General features: G+C 45.8%; 1 protein-coding gene across 2 annotated transcripts in view; it reads left to right on the plus strand.

Annotated features, from left to right (window-relative positions):
- ANKRD46 (ankyrin repeat domain 46) overlaps positions 1-14,967 on the plus strand; it is a 51,979-nt gene that overhangs the window by 22,745 nt on the left and 14,267 nt on the right. For both annotated transcript variants that reach the window (XM_033934320.1, XM_033934321.1), the window contains exon 3: positions 7,297-7,455. In XM_033934320.1, the coding sequence (XP_033790211.1) occupies positions 7,297-7,455 (159 nt within the window). The remainder of the gene's footprint in view (positions 1-7,296; positions 7,456-14,967) is intronic.

A 14,967-nucleotide genomic window follows, 5' to 3' on the forward strand; every position in this document is an offset into this window, starting at 1 on the left:
AGAAGGAACCCAAAACCTGAGATCAATGTGATTTGAATAATAAAATTACCGGTAGAAAAATAAAATTATTTTATATTTGAAATATGTATCCTGCTAGAGCTGGTATTAGACATAACTGGGAACTGCAAAGCTCAGGCTTTGCTTCTTTAGCTTCCAGCTGGCTTAGGGCTCTCTCTCTGACCAGGAGGCAGTTGCCCTAGTTGCTCTCTCCTAACACTATTCCTGCCATGTGTGACTGAAGTATTCTGTTAGCTTGATTTTTCTATGTAGCATTCTGTAGTAATTTGGTTTATTCAGTTTTCAAAGTAGTGGATGGGACATTTGTGAAAGGGAGGGGAGGCAGGGGTTTTGTTGATCCTTGTTCAGTATTATTTGTGTTTATAAAATGACAGTTGTACAGAATATTGTTTCTTTTTATGTTTTAATAAAATAAGTTTGGTATAAAATCATAACTATTCGAGGCTTGTGCGGGTGGGATCTGACAGTTTGCAGGATGGGGACCGAGCTTGCGGGGACGGGGATTGAGCTCACGGGGACAGGGCAGGAGCAATGATAATTTTTTTCCCCGTGTCATTCTCTAGTTCTGATCCTGGTTCAACCTTTTAAACTCTTCTCCTCTACTTCCTGGTTTGGCATTTTTCTCCCCTCCCCCGCTCCTGAAGCTGTTCCCTTTCTGAGCTGACCTTTTTTCCAGCTGGCCAGGAAGGGGAGTGCTGGAGGTTCCTTCAGGAAACATGTCTGAGGAGCTGAATTAACCTGAGGAAGGGGCAAGGTTGGATAGCCTCTGTCACAACCGCTAACATCTCTCCTCCGAGTTGTCTCTTCTCCAATCTGAAAAGCCATAGCTGTTTTAGCCTTTCCTCATAGGGAAGTCGTCCCATCCTGTTTATCATTTTCATCACCTTTTCTGTACCTTTTCTAATTCTGCTGTATCTTTGTTGAGATGCAGCGACCAGAATTGCAGATAAAGCTGACCATAGAGTGATACAAAGGCATTATAACATTTTTATCTTTGCTTTCCATTCCTTTCCTGATAATTCCAAAAATTCTGTATGCTTTCTTAGCCGCTGCAACATACTGAGCTGAGGGTTTCATCATGTCCTGAACAATGACACCTAGATCCTTTTCTTGAGTGGTGACTCCTAACATGGAACCATGCATCACATAGCTATAGTTTGGGTTCCTCTTTCTCACATGTATCACTTTGCACTTGCTCACATTAAATGTCATCTGCCATTTTGATGCTCAGTCTTGCATGGTCCTCTTGCAATTGTTCACAATCCTCTTGTGATTTAACAATTTTGTGTCGTCAACAAATTTAATGATCTCACTAGTTATTCCCATCTCTAGATCATTAATAAATATGTTAAAAAGCAGTGGTTCCAGCACAGACCCCTGGGGAACCCCACTGTTTACCCTTCTCTTTTGAGAATATTGACCTTTTAACCCTACTTTATTTTCTATCTTTCAACCAGGTAATTCATAATAGGACATTTCCTCAGAAGTCTTTCATGGAGTGCTCTTGTCAAATGCCTTTTGAAATTCCAAATATAAATATTGACTGATTCACCTTTATCCACATGTTCATGCAAGAATAGCTTCTTCCCGGCTACCTTACAATCCTTTGTGGTGTAGTGATGTAGTTGGGGCAGGAGTGATGCCCAGTTGCTCATGCCCATCTCAACTCTACTCTCAAAATGACTGCCATAACCTCTCACAAGCTTGCCACTAGAGGTCATGGCAGCCATTATGAGAGCAAAGCAGTAACGACTGGGGATCACTCTTGCCCTGATGACACCACTAGAATGCCTGGGATTGTAAGATAGGTCTGAAGAGGGTCCCTACAGGTGGGGAGAGGAAAGTAATTTCTGTTTGGGAAAGTATGATCAACAGAATAAAGCACATTTTTCAGCTTCCACCAAAAACTTGGTCAGTTTTAGCCGAAACCATAGGCTTAGGCTTTTCATTGAAACTAGGCAGGAAAAGGATTTTGGACCAGTTTTGGCACCATAATCGAACCCAAAATTTGGTCAGCTTCTAGTCCTACTTTTGGGCATTGTTTGTGGATCCATATTTTTCTAGTGCTTCCTTTTTGCAGGGTGACCTTTTATGGTTAATGGAGTTGGCATCCATATTTAAGATTGTACCTGTTGCTTGCAAGGCCACCAAGTTGTTTTGATTTGCTGCCTTCTCCCAGATACTGAAAGGATTAGATTTCTTTATGTATCTTCTACTAGTCAGCCTCAGGTGTGGAGAATTCAAGGTTCCTTTCATGTATTTCCTATTGTATTATGTCCACTATAAGAATCACCACTAGCTTGTAAACCGTGTCGAGCTCCATTCTCATGGAGATGATGCGGTATATAAACTTAAGGTTTAGATTAAGGTTTAGATTAGATTAGATTAGATTAGCTGTTGAAGATGACTGTCGGTTTAATAGCTGAGGCTGTGAAGAAGCAAATATGCAATCGTTGATAGGCTTCCTAATGATTTTGTTTAAAAAATATGGCATTACTTAATTGAAAGTTCAGTTATGTGACTATTTCTCCTCAGCATCAGCTGTTTAACACCTGGTCTTTCCAAAACAGGCTGCTGCTCCTTCCTCCCTAATAGCGATACCCAGTGGTGTACTAAGGGGGGGGGCGGGAGGGGCGGTCCGCCTCGGGTGCCAGCCATGAGGGGGTGTTCCCGACCTTGCCGTTCATTCCCCCCCACCACCCCCGAAGGACCGCTCGCCCCACTGACCTTCCTGCACCACCTGTGAAGCAGCCCGCAGCAGGATCGCGACTTCAGCGATACCTGAGCTGCTTGGGCGCTACTTCCTGCGCCGCGGTCCCGCCCCTCCTCTGACGTCAGAGGAGGGGCGGGAACGCGGCGCAGGAAGCAGCGCCTAAGCAGCGCAGAGATCGCTGACGTCGGGATCTTGCTGCGGCTGCTTCATAGGTGGTGCAGGAAGGTCAGTGGGGCGAGCGGTCCTTCTGGGGTGGTGGTGGGGGGACTGAACAGCAAGGCCGGGAGCATAGGTAGTGCTGCTTCATAGTGGTGCGGGGAGGCCAGGGGGCGAGCGGTCCTTCGGGGTGGGGCGGGCGGGCAGGCAGGCAGGCTTTCAAGGAGGAGGGGGGTGACAGACAGGCAGGAAGGCCTTCAAGGGGGGACAGGCCTTCAAGGGGGGGGGACAGGCAGGCCTTCAAGGGGGGGGACAGGCCTTTGGGGGGTGTGTGCAGACCTTCAAGGGGGAGGGACAGGCCTTCAAGGGGGGGCAGGCAGGCCTTCAAGGGGGGGAATACGTCTACAAGGGGGTGGGACAGGCCTTCAAGGGGGGAACAGGCCTTCGGGGGGGTGCAGGCCTTCAAGGGGGGTGCAGGCCTTCAAGGGGGGGACAGGCCTACAAGGGGGTGGGACAGGCCTTCAAGGGGGGTGCAGGCCTTCGGGGGGGGTGCAGACCTTCAAGGGGGTGCAGGCCTTCAAGGGGGGACAGACCTTCAGGGGGGTGCAGGCCTTCGGGGGGGGTGCAGACCTTCAAGGGGGGGGGACAGGCCTTCAAGGGGGGGACAGGAAGGCAGGCCTACAAGGGGGGAGGACAGGCCTTCGGGGGGGGGCGCAGGCCTTCGGGGGGGGTGCAGACCTTCAAGGGGGGGACAGGCCTTCAAGGGGGGGACAGGCAGGCAGGCCTTCAAGGGGGGGACAGGCCTACAAGGGGGGGACAGGCCTTCAAGGAGGTGGGACAGGCCTTCAAGGGGGGACAGGCAGACCTTTAAGGGGGGGACAGGCCTTTGGGGGGGACCCTGGTTTAGAAGTACACGGAGGGAAGGGGGTGTTCAAAGAGACGTGCATATGCCAAACTTTGGGGGGGAGGAAGAAATAATGGGTCTGAAAATAGAGGAGAGGGAGAGAGATGATGGACCATGGGATTTAGGGAGGGAAGGAACAGAAAGGGAGAGAAATTGGACACAAGGGATGGTGTGGAGGAGGGATAGAGATACTGGATAGGAGGGTAATTGGGAAAAGAAAGGGAGAGATTGTGGACTCGGGTGGTGGGGAAGGAGGGAGAGATGCCGGATGAAAGGGTAGTTCTGTGGAGGGAGATGAAAAAAAGGAAAGATACCAGACTTCCTGGGGAGGGAAGGGAAATGGAAAGGGAGGACAGAGTTGGCAGATGGATGGTTAGCATGCAGAAAGAAGAAAGAAGGAGACCCCAAGTTATCAGAAGAAAACCAGAGCCTTAAACCAACAAAATTTGAAATATAACCAGACAACAAAAGGTAGAAAAATTAATTTTATTTTCTGTTTTGTGATTATAATATGTCAGATTTGAAATGTGTATCCTGCCAGAGCTGGTGTTGGACTGCAAACGTGAGCTAGGATTTAACAGAGAGAGGAAAAGTCCTTTTTGTTTCTTTATTTTATTTACACCACAGCGCCAGTGTGATTAGGAGAAGCCAAAGGGGGTGAAAAAGCTATAAAACCCCAGGAGTTTTGAAAAAAATCACCCAGCTGGGCAGGAAAATCGAATTGAAAAACCAATTCAATAGGCTGAATCGAATCAAAATTTTTTTTCCTGAATCTGGCAGCATTAGTTTGCGCTACTGTCTTAGACTTTAGGACCTGGGATTGGGGAGAGATGGCATCCTCAGTACTTTATAATGCAAGTGAAACGAGGATTTGGTCAGACTTTTGAAGGGTCTGCAGAAAAAAAATATTGTATAGGCCGGGGACATGAGACAGCAGGAAATGGGAACTTTTCTTCCTTCTATTTTTGTGAATGGAAAGGCTGAGGATGTCAGAGAGTTCAGTTAAAATATGTGCTTTATAAGAAAATATAATAATGTGTTTTATAAAGTTTATAGCATAGCTGGCCTACCCAGTGAGGTGTTCCTAGTGGTGGTGGTGGCAGCGTGTCAATGTGTTGAGAGGAAAAGGTGGTCTGGGAAATTCTGCTGAGCAAACTCCGGGCCCATTTCCACCCCCCAGTTAGTCCACTCCACTCAACTGGATCACACACTGAGTGGGTCTTTGGGTGTTGTTTTGGGATCTCTTCCAGTGGTTTATCAGTATCTCCTTCTGGTCCAAGGAAGGAAACTTTGTTATCCTTAGCATTGACCTACAGAATATGTTTGAAACAGCGCTGCTTATGTGGCATTAGGCTATGTAGTGATCGAAAGAAAAAAACAGACCTTTGCACATTTTTGCACTATATGGTGGGTGTATGAGGAGATTCACATTTCCTGCACAGCTAAGTCCATGTGAAGTTACCTTGTGCTGTATTTGACATCTAGCAAGGTCTCTGTTTGAAAGGAAAGATCTAAACTTAAAAATGAAGTGGCCAGAAGTTATGGTAAAAGCAGATAGTGTAGCTGGTTTTAAGAAAGATTTGGACAAATTCCTGGAGGAAAAGTCCATAATCTGTTATTAAGACATGGGGGAAGTGTCTGCTTGCCCTGGATCGGTAGCATGGAATGTTGCTACTCTTTGGGTTTTGACCAGGTATTAGTGTCCTGGATTGGCTACCATGAGAATGGGCTACTGGGCATGATGGACCATTGGTCTGACCCAGTTAGGCTATTCTTATGTTATGTTCTCATCTTAGGGGCCTTTGTTTTCACTTCTTATTTTAATGTATTTTTTTTCTGGGAACTTATCAGTGTTTTTTATAATGGGAACAAAAATGGAAGAGAATTAATGTGTGTGGGATGAGGGGGTAACTAATTTCTTCAGCTAAATAATTCAATCCACTTCAAACAGACATAGGAGAACTCACGCACCATTCACACACCCTCCAACCAAAAACGTCAAAAGAAAAAAACTGTTCGACAACCTCCTAGCCATTCGAGCTGCAACACTCGACCCCCAACTCTACAACCAATTGACATCAACCACAGACTGCAAAACCTTCAAAAAGAAATAAAAACCCTTCTATTCAAAAAACACATAAAACCGAACTAACACAATCAGAACTGTCCCAAGCATCACCTGCAACTACTCCATATGTACTTCTGATGTCATGACAATTCAGACATAATTTATGTTATGTTATGTTTGGAATATAAGAAAATTTTCACTGCCTGTTTCTATTCTGACCATTTATTCCGTTTCATGGTCATTACAAAAAAATATTTTTTTACATTGGGGGGGGTGTCAAAAAATGATGGGTCCCGGGTGCCACATACCCTAGGTACGCCACTGGCGATACCCTACACCAGCTTTGCCCTTCACTTCTGTGTAGCTGTTGCTCTGGACCTCTCCCTTCTGGGCTCCCAACTCACTTCATCTACTGTCATTTATAATTTATTAACATAAAAGGCAGTGTTTACAAGTTAATCCAGTCCTCAGGACACACCTGCTGTAGTTAGCCATGTTTTGAGGATGTCGAGAATGGATATTGGTGAGACAGTTTGCATACCATGGAGGTAGTGCATACGGATTTACCTTATGCATATTCATTATAGGTATCTTGTAAACCAGATCTGGCTAGGTGTCTCCCAAGATCTGTATTGAGACCCATTGATTTAGTGATTGGTAAATTCTTTCAGCCAGTGATCTGTTTTGTAAAACATTTTATACATCACCCTTTTAATGTAATCTAATCTTCTATTTGTGTCGCTCATACCTATACAGGCTCAAGGTGACTGTAAAGAGAGGTATGAGGGGAGAGAAAGAGGAGGGAGAGAGTGGAAGTGGATAGGTAAGAGGGATAGGAAGGGGAGAGAGGAGGAAGGGAAAGGGAGAGAAGAGAGGGTAAAAAAGATTAAGTATCGAACAGATGGGTTTTCAGTTTTCTTCGGAAGATGATGTGGCAAGGTTCAGTTCTGGTCTTTTCTGTAAGGCCATTCCATGTTTTGACTCCTAGGAAGGTAAGCACGGAGTGGAAAACTCGTTTATAGTGAAGATCTTTAATGGATGGGAGATTTCGTAGCATCCGGTTGAGGGTTCTGCGGGAAGTAGATCATGCTATTGAGAAGAGTTGGATGAGTGGGGCCGCAGAGTTTCCATAAAGTATGCGGTGAATGATGCAAGATATTTTTAATGTTGTTCACATTTGGTGCTTGTCTGCTGTAGAGCTGTGATTTAGAGGAGTAGCCTACCATTTTTGGAGATGGAAAGTGTAAGATGAAAGAAACCTAATAAATATTTTTGTTGTCTCTCGGTCATTTTGTTTTATATTTTGTAGTAATCACCCTTATCCCAGCATAGAGCTCTAATGCTGTTTAAAAGAGAAAAAATGGTAATTTATTATCTGTACCTTTTTTCTAATTGGGGCTGGATTTTCTTTAATTCTCTTTTCCTTTTTAAACTTAGCAACCATCAAGGTGCAACACCACTCATTCTGGCAAAACGCAGAGGAGTAAATAAAGAAGTGATCCGTTTACTCGAGTCTTTGGAAGAGCAGGAGGTGAAAGGATTTAACAGAGGAGCTCACTCCAAGATGGAGACCATGCAGACTGCTGAAAGTGAGAGGTATCTCAAAGCCATTCATGAGCTACCAACTAAAAATAAAAGTGGAAATCAATCTTCCTGATAGGCTTAGTGGTGCTGATTGAAGTATTTGCAGCAATCCATGGCCTCCTTTTGAAGGCATATACTATTGCTTCACTTCTTGGCACAGCATGTCCAGAATTAATATCTTTCAATTCTAAATCTAACCATGCTCATAATAGCACAGTCATCTTGAAATCAAATGTAAGGCATTCATCATCAAATGTAGTCCTCTTATCAGTGCTTTATAAATTTTGTCCATGTTTGTGCAGTGCATGGAGAGAAACCTGAAGATTATATCCTGTGAAGTATTTATGACTTCATCTATTCATAAGATTTTGTCAGGTCATGGGATTTACATAAGCAAGAAAAAGGTATAGTAGAAAATGACAATAGCTTTTGAAGCTGTTTAAAATATTTCATAATTAAAATAGAAAAGATGAACTATATCCTCAAAGACGTTAACATAGAGTACAGAAGTCTTTAAATAACTTGTGTAGCTGTATCAGGATGTTGTCATCTGATCTTTTTCTAGACAAAGCTTTTGATCCTGCACATTTATGGTAAATGCATCTTCTGATAGCTGTTGATCTCCTCTATGTATAGAGTAGCCTACATCTGGGAGGAAGGTGCTTGTTCACTCATCTTTATCATTTCTGGTTTTCTGACATTGACCATTTTATTGGTTGGTACAGGGATGTTCTCTTAGTCTTTATTTTGTTTATATTTAAGTTTCTTCTTCTTTCATGAAATTCTAGGTGGTATACAAATAAGTCAAAAACTAGCAATCAGATAAAGCCTTATGGATTACAGTCCCCATCTGTTTGATTGTGTGGCTTCAGAGAATGCCTAGTGAATGAACTGAGACTTTAGGTGTTAGCATGAGTATATCATACAGATGCTGTATCATCAATACAGAATATGGAGTCAAATCAACCCCCAGTGGTTTTGGTCTGCATCTGGCCAATAATGGCTTTTCTTAAATATCAGCTATCAAAATAGGGAATATTTAGCCACTTAAATTGCTGGTAAGAGGTAGTCAGCCTATATTCACCAACCTGCCTAACACGTTAATGCTAGAAACCTGGAAGTTCTGGATTAGGTAGATCAGGTGAAAACATTTCTTATCCCAGGACAAGCAGGCAGCATATTTTCAACATGTGGGTGACGTCATCCACGGAGCCCCGTAGCAGACAGCCTTGCAACCAGACTTGCTTGTAGAACTTTCAAAGAGTTTGCGAATGCTGCACCATGCATGCGCGAGTGCCTTCCCGCCAAACGTAGGTCATGCATCTTTTGTGAGGTACCTCAGTTCTCAGTTTTCCGCGGCGCCAAGAAGCACCTGTTTCTTAGCTCTGCCGATTTTTGAATTGCCTTCTCGCACCGCGGATTTCTTTTTTTCTTTATTTGTTTCTTTTTCTAGTTGCTGTGCGGCGCATCTCTTTTTTAAAAAAAACAAACAACTTTTCTTTTTCTTCCATCGGTTTTTTTTGTCCGGTGGGGTTTGGGCTCAGGCCCTGCCTCTGGCCCTCGTTTCACTGCAACTATTTTTTTTTCTATGTCCCGGCCTCTTACCGGGTTTAAGAAGTGTAGCCAGTGTAATCAGGCGATTTTTCTCACCGACCCCCATCGTTGGTGTATTAAGTGCTTGGGGCCTGAACATTGTCCTGAGTCCTGCCCGTGCTGTGCTACCCTTCAAAAACGAGCTCTCCGGAGGCGTCATGCCAAAATCCTGGAGCTCTTTTGTCATATGGAGGAGTCTACAGAGAACACCTCGGTCTCGACCCCCCTGGCGGCCTCGTCATCTAAGTCCTTGACCTCGAGCAAGTCGCCCTCGTCCTCGAAGGCCTCGTCTGCTGTGCCTCTAAAGGTCTCGTCCTCAGGCAAGTCTCCTCTTCCCTCTGCAGGTACGCTACCTAATAAGCCTTCAGCTGAGTCTCAGGCATTCCAGGCAACGAGTGCAGTCGTGCCAGCCTCTACGAGACCTCCTCTGAAGCGTGCCTCCAAACATAGGGAATACTCATCTTCGAGGTCACCCTCTATGGAGTGCACTGCTGCACCTTCCAGACCAGAGTCATTGGTCTCAGTGCCTGTCTTCGAGGACATGCTGCAAGCTATATTGACCACGCAGCTTACCTCGGTTTTGGCCAAGCTTGCCCCTGCCTCGGCCCTGCTTTCTGCGAGCCAGTCTGAGCGTATTGTCGAGGCATCACAAGCAAAACTTCTTCGGTCTTGACCTTTGTCCTACAGTGGCTCCTCGCCTCGTCCCTCCAGGTCCGGGTCTCCACCTATTCAACCTGTTCGAGACGTGGTAGAGAAGCCTTGATCGAGGCCTCAATCGAAGCATTCCTCGTCCTTGAGGCACCTGGCTTTGAAGAAGAGTAAAGAGTCTCCTTGGAAGAGTACAGAGTCTTCTATGCCTCGTTCATCGAGGCCCATCGAGACCCCTTCCAAGCCCAGGCATAGGTCTCGCACTCTGAAGCTTTCAACGCCTCATCCTTCTCCACCTCGAGGCCCATCCAGGTCCTGGACCCCTCCCTAGAGACCATCCACGAGGGATCCTCCTTCACCTGTCTCTACGAGGCACAAGTCGAGGCTGTCCATTCCTCATACTCCTGGGACTTTTCCATCGACGCTTCTCAAACGTAAGCACTCTCTGACTCCACCTATATCACACAGTGGAGCTTCTTCTGTGACTCTTACGTTGGATACAGACCTCCCTTCCCAATATTCCAGGGAGGCTTCTCCTTCTTATTCAGCGGTGCCTTGGTCTCGCTCCACTTTTCCTCCTTAGGACTCTTCGGCTTCCAGATCCACATCTTTTTCAAGATTCATCTTTGACATGAGTAAAGCTCTTCAAATTGATCTTCAATCTGAGTCTAAGTATACTCCTGAATATTTGGCTGAGATGGAATTACCACATCCGCCAAAGGACACCATGAGACTTCCCATGAATCCTGTTTTGAAACAAACTTTTCTCAGGAATCTTGAGACTCCTTATTCCATCCCTGCTATTCCCTCTAAAATGGAATCTTGTTATCGCACGATTCCTTGTAAAAGGTTTGAAAAGCCGCAATTGTCTCACCAATCCTTGGTGGTGGAATCATCTCTTAAAAAATCTAATCCCACCAAGGTTTATGCTGCAGTCCCTCCAGGCAGAGAGGCACGCATGATGGATAAATTTGGATACCGTCTATATCAAAATTCCATGATGGAAACAGGATCTTGAATTACAACTTCATGTTCACATCCTATCTGAAGTACTGCATTAAGACCATGCCCTACTTCTTTCCTGATTTGGCTGAGCACCGGTTGCCTGTGTTTCAATAACTTCAACAGACCCTTTCACAAATACATCTCTTCATGCTTCAAGCCACTTATGATGCGTTTGAAATGTCATCTCGGGTCACTGCTTTTGCTGTGGCAATGCGACATCTGGCTTGGCTACGCATTGTGGACATGGACCCTAACTTGCAAGATCATCTAGGCAATTTACCATGCCAGGGTAATGAGCTCTTTGACGACTCCATTGAGGCTGCCACCAAGCGTCTCTCAGAGCATGAGTGGTCATTTGCCTCTTTGATTCATCCTAAGGCAAAACCTCCAGCTTCCAAGCCTTATAGGCCACTTCCACATCGTTATCCACAAAAATCTACTCCGGCTTTCTCCAGGCCTCCGCCTAGGTAACAACCGCAGCAGTAGCATCAGCAAAAACCCCAGACTCCTGCTGCAGCTAAGCCTGCTCAGTCTTTTTGATAATTTTAGTCTAAGCATAACATCTACCTTAATCCATCAGACTTCTCTCATCCCCATAGGAGGCCGGCTCCATCATTTTTACCAACAGTGGGAGCAGATTACATCAGACCTCTGGGTTCTCGCCATCATCTGAGAGGGTTATTCGCTTCAATTTCTTCAAATTCCACCAGATCTCCAAGAGAGTTTCCTTCCCCTTCTTCTTCAGGAGGCTTGGGCTCTTCTTCGCCTTCAAGTTGTCGAGGATGACCCTTGACCCAACGGGACACGGGCTTTATTCCCGTTATTTTCTAGTCCCAAAGAAGATGGGGGATTTGCGACCTATCCTGGACCTCAGAGCTCTCTTTCAACTCTGTATCCCCTGATGGATCAAGGCGATTGGTTATGCTCCCTGGATCTCAAAGAGGCTTATACTCATATTCCCATTCATCCTGCATCTCGCAGATTCCTACAATTTCAGATGGGGAATCTTAATCTTCAATACCAAGTCCTTCCTTTCGGACTCGCCTCATCCCCAAGAATCTTCACCAAATGCCTGGTGGTGGTGGCTGCAGCCCTGCGGACACAGGGTCTTCAGGTTTGTCCAAATCTGAATGACTGGCTCATCAAAGCATTATCTCAACAGGAGGTTATTGTAGCGACCCAGTGGACTATAGCATTTCTCCAAAGTCTTGGGTTCAAAATCAATTTTCCAAAGTCCCAGTTATGTCCCTCCCAAACTCTACAGTTTATTGGAGCCATACTGGACACTGTTCAACTCGGAGCATTCCTGCCTCAACCACGTCACGATGCTCTCATTCACCTTTGTCAACGAGTGTCTTTACTCACGTCAATCTCGGCAAGACAAATGATGGTTCTTCTCGGTCACTTGGCCTCTACAGTTCACGTGACTCCTTTTGCCAGACTTCACCTCAGAATTCCTCAGTGGACCCTGGCATCTCAGTGGCAACAAGCTTGCAACCCACTCTCTCAACACATTACAGTGACTCCTTCATTGAGACAGTCTCTCCACTGGTGGATGCTCTCTTCCAATCTTTCTAGAGGTTTGCTGTTTCACACGCCCCCTCATCAGAAGGTCCTCATGACAGATTCCTCAACCTATGCTTAGGGGGCTCATCTCGATGGTCTCCGTACTCAAGGCCATTGGTCCAGCACGGATCGTCAGTGTCACATCAATCTGTTGGAACTCAGAGCGATCTTTAATGCTCTCAAAGCTTTTCAGCACCTTCTTCACGACCAGGTAGTCCTCATTCGGACTGATAACCAAGTCACCATGTATTATGTCAACAAGCAGGGAGGAACAGGATCTCTCCCTCTTTGTCAGTTCCAGGCTAAGAGTGGTGTCTAGCCCAGGAGGAATCCTGTCGGTCTCACCAACACCGGGGATCCTCAGCAGGCTTATAGCAGCCGGATCTACTGGAGCAGCTCCCTGCATCCTCCGAAGAAGTTCTTGAATGTTGCCGAGGGACGGCACCTCGAGGCGCTATCAGCGCTCCTGCCTCTCCTCTTCGGCATCGCACTCATTCTTACCTAAAGTGGTTTCAGACTTTCATCTCAATCAATCCATTGTTCTTCCAGTGTTTTTTCCAAAGCCTCATTCTCATCCTGGAGAAACAGCTCTTCATACTCTGGACTGTAAATATGCTTTAGCTTTCTACTTGCAACACACTCAACCTCACAGAACTGCTCCTCAATTTTTTATCTCCTTCGATCCGAATAAGTTGGGGCATCCTGTTTCCAAGCGTAACATCTCAAACTGGATGGCTACTTGCATCTCTTTCTGCTATGCTCAGGCTGGTCTCCCTCTGAAAGGTCGAGTCACGGGCCATAAGGTTAGAGCTATGGTGGCGTCTATAGCTTTCCTCAGATCAACTCCTACCTCTGGAAGCTCAAATGCTCTTTCAATTGGCAGAAACTCATCTTCTAGTGCTTTCAGCAAGCAGCGCATGTAGCAGGAGTGGACATCATACAAGTGGATTGTCTCATCTGCCAAACCTTAGATCCCAGGGAATGACTTCCCAAAGCACAAAAAAATGATCACTTTTAGCAATCCAAAAAAAGTGACTGGTCATGAAAGACCAGTTGCTTACCTGTCTAACCATAGTTTAGCCCTTTTTTTTAATGGGCCAGATACTGTACATGTTACACATGCACAATATTTGCTCCATTAAAAAAAAAAAGCACACCCCCACCCCCACCTGATGACAGCCTTCCCTGATGCCCTCCTCAACACACAGACACTGGGAACTGACACCCCCCCTCCCCCCCGCAACAGCAAAAACTGCAAGAGGGATGCCCACTCCCTCCTGTCATGGTTACCCCTCCCCCAAGATGAGAAAAAATGGCAGAAGGGATACCCACTCCCTCCTGCCATGCCAACCCTCCGTGGCAGCTAAATAGCAGAAGGGATGCCCACTCCCTCCTGCCACTGAAGGGCCACTCTCACATCAGATCCCCCCCCTCGAATCATCTCCTACCCTCCCCCCCTAAAAAAATCAAGAGGGATACCCACTTCCTCCTGCCACCGGATGCTTCCCTGAACCCACCCTGTACTTTTTTTCAAAGATGGAAGCAGGAGAGAAGCACATTGACTCCACCTTCAAGGCCCGCCGATTCAAAATGGCAGGCCTTTCCTCCTCAGTGTATCGCCCCTCCTCCCCATGCATCACATGGGATATAGATGGAGGAACCCGAGGCCCTGATTGGCTCAGTATCTTCCAGTAGAGAAGAGAAAATGTTTTTGCAATGTATTCGTTGCAGATAAAAATATTCTATTAAATATATTCACTATTCTAGTTGCGTTATAATTGTGCCATTTCATCTGCCCCTTTAATGCGTAGTAATGTACAGCATGTTAGCCAGAAAGCACAGTCCCATTTGTACTAAGAAGCTTATGTATGAGTTAATAGCGTACCAGAATTTGCAAGCCACTGTGCTGTTAGCATGGGCCTAGACTAACTGTTAAAATAAACTAGTTCTCACATAAACTTCTTAGGGGAAGATTCTCAAATGTTTGTGGTAAAATCCAATAGGCTGCTGTCATGGCCACTACTGTAACAATTTAAAAAAGGCAAGTCATTCTTTAAAAAAGTCATGCATGCAAATGAGGTCCTTGGAGAGTAGCTAAATTTGTATGTGCCAATTGCTGGTGATAGTGATCGGCACATGCACAGAATAAACGCACAAACAAACAAAAAAAGACCCTAAATCGAAGATCAGCAAGAGGGATGCCCACTCCCTCCTGCCGCCGCCGTTAAGCAACAGCCCCCTCGACACCTTGCCCACTCCCTCCCACCACCAAGCAACCCCCTTCCCGCTCCCCACCCCCACCCCCGGCAGTAGGAGGGATGCTCACTCTCTCCCATCGCTGGTCTTCCTTGTAACCACCTTTTTCACCTTCAATTCATTCAAAACTCCACTACACAACTTATATTCTGCCAGAGTTGCTATACCCATATCATCCATCTTTGATCACTCCGTTGGCTCCCCATCCATTGCCACATGCAATTCAAACTCCTCTTACTGACTTACAAATGCATTCATTGTGCAACGCCTTAATATCTCTCTTTAAGTATCTCTCGCTATACTCCTTCTCAGGAACTCTGTTCATCAGGTAAGTCTCTCCTATCAGTACCCTTCTCCACTCATGCCCACTCCAGACTCCGTTCCTTCTCTCTTGCTGTGAATTACACCTGAAACAGACTCTGAGTGACTACTTCAAGCTCTGTCCCTGGCTGTATT

The sequence above is a fragment of the Geotrypetes seraphini genome, chromosome 2 (assembly GCF_902459505.1).
Source record: "Geotrypetes seraphini chromosome 2, aGeoSer1.1, whole genome shotgun sequence".
NCBI classification, from domain to species: domain Eukaryota; kingdom Metazoa; phylum Chordata; class Amphibia; order Gymnophiona; family Dermophiidae; genus Geotrypetes; species Geotrypetes seraphini.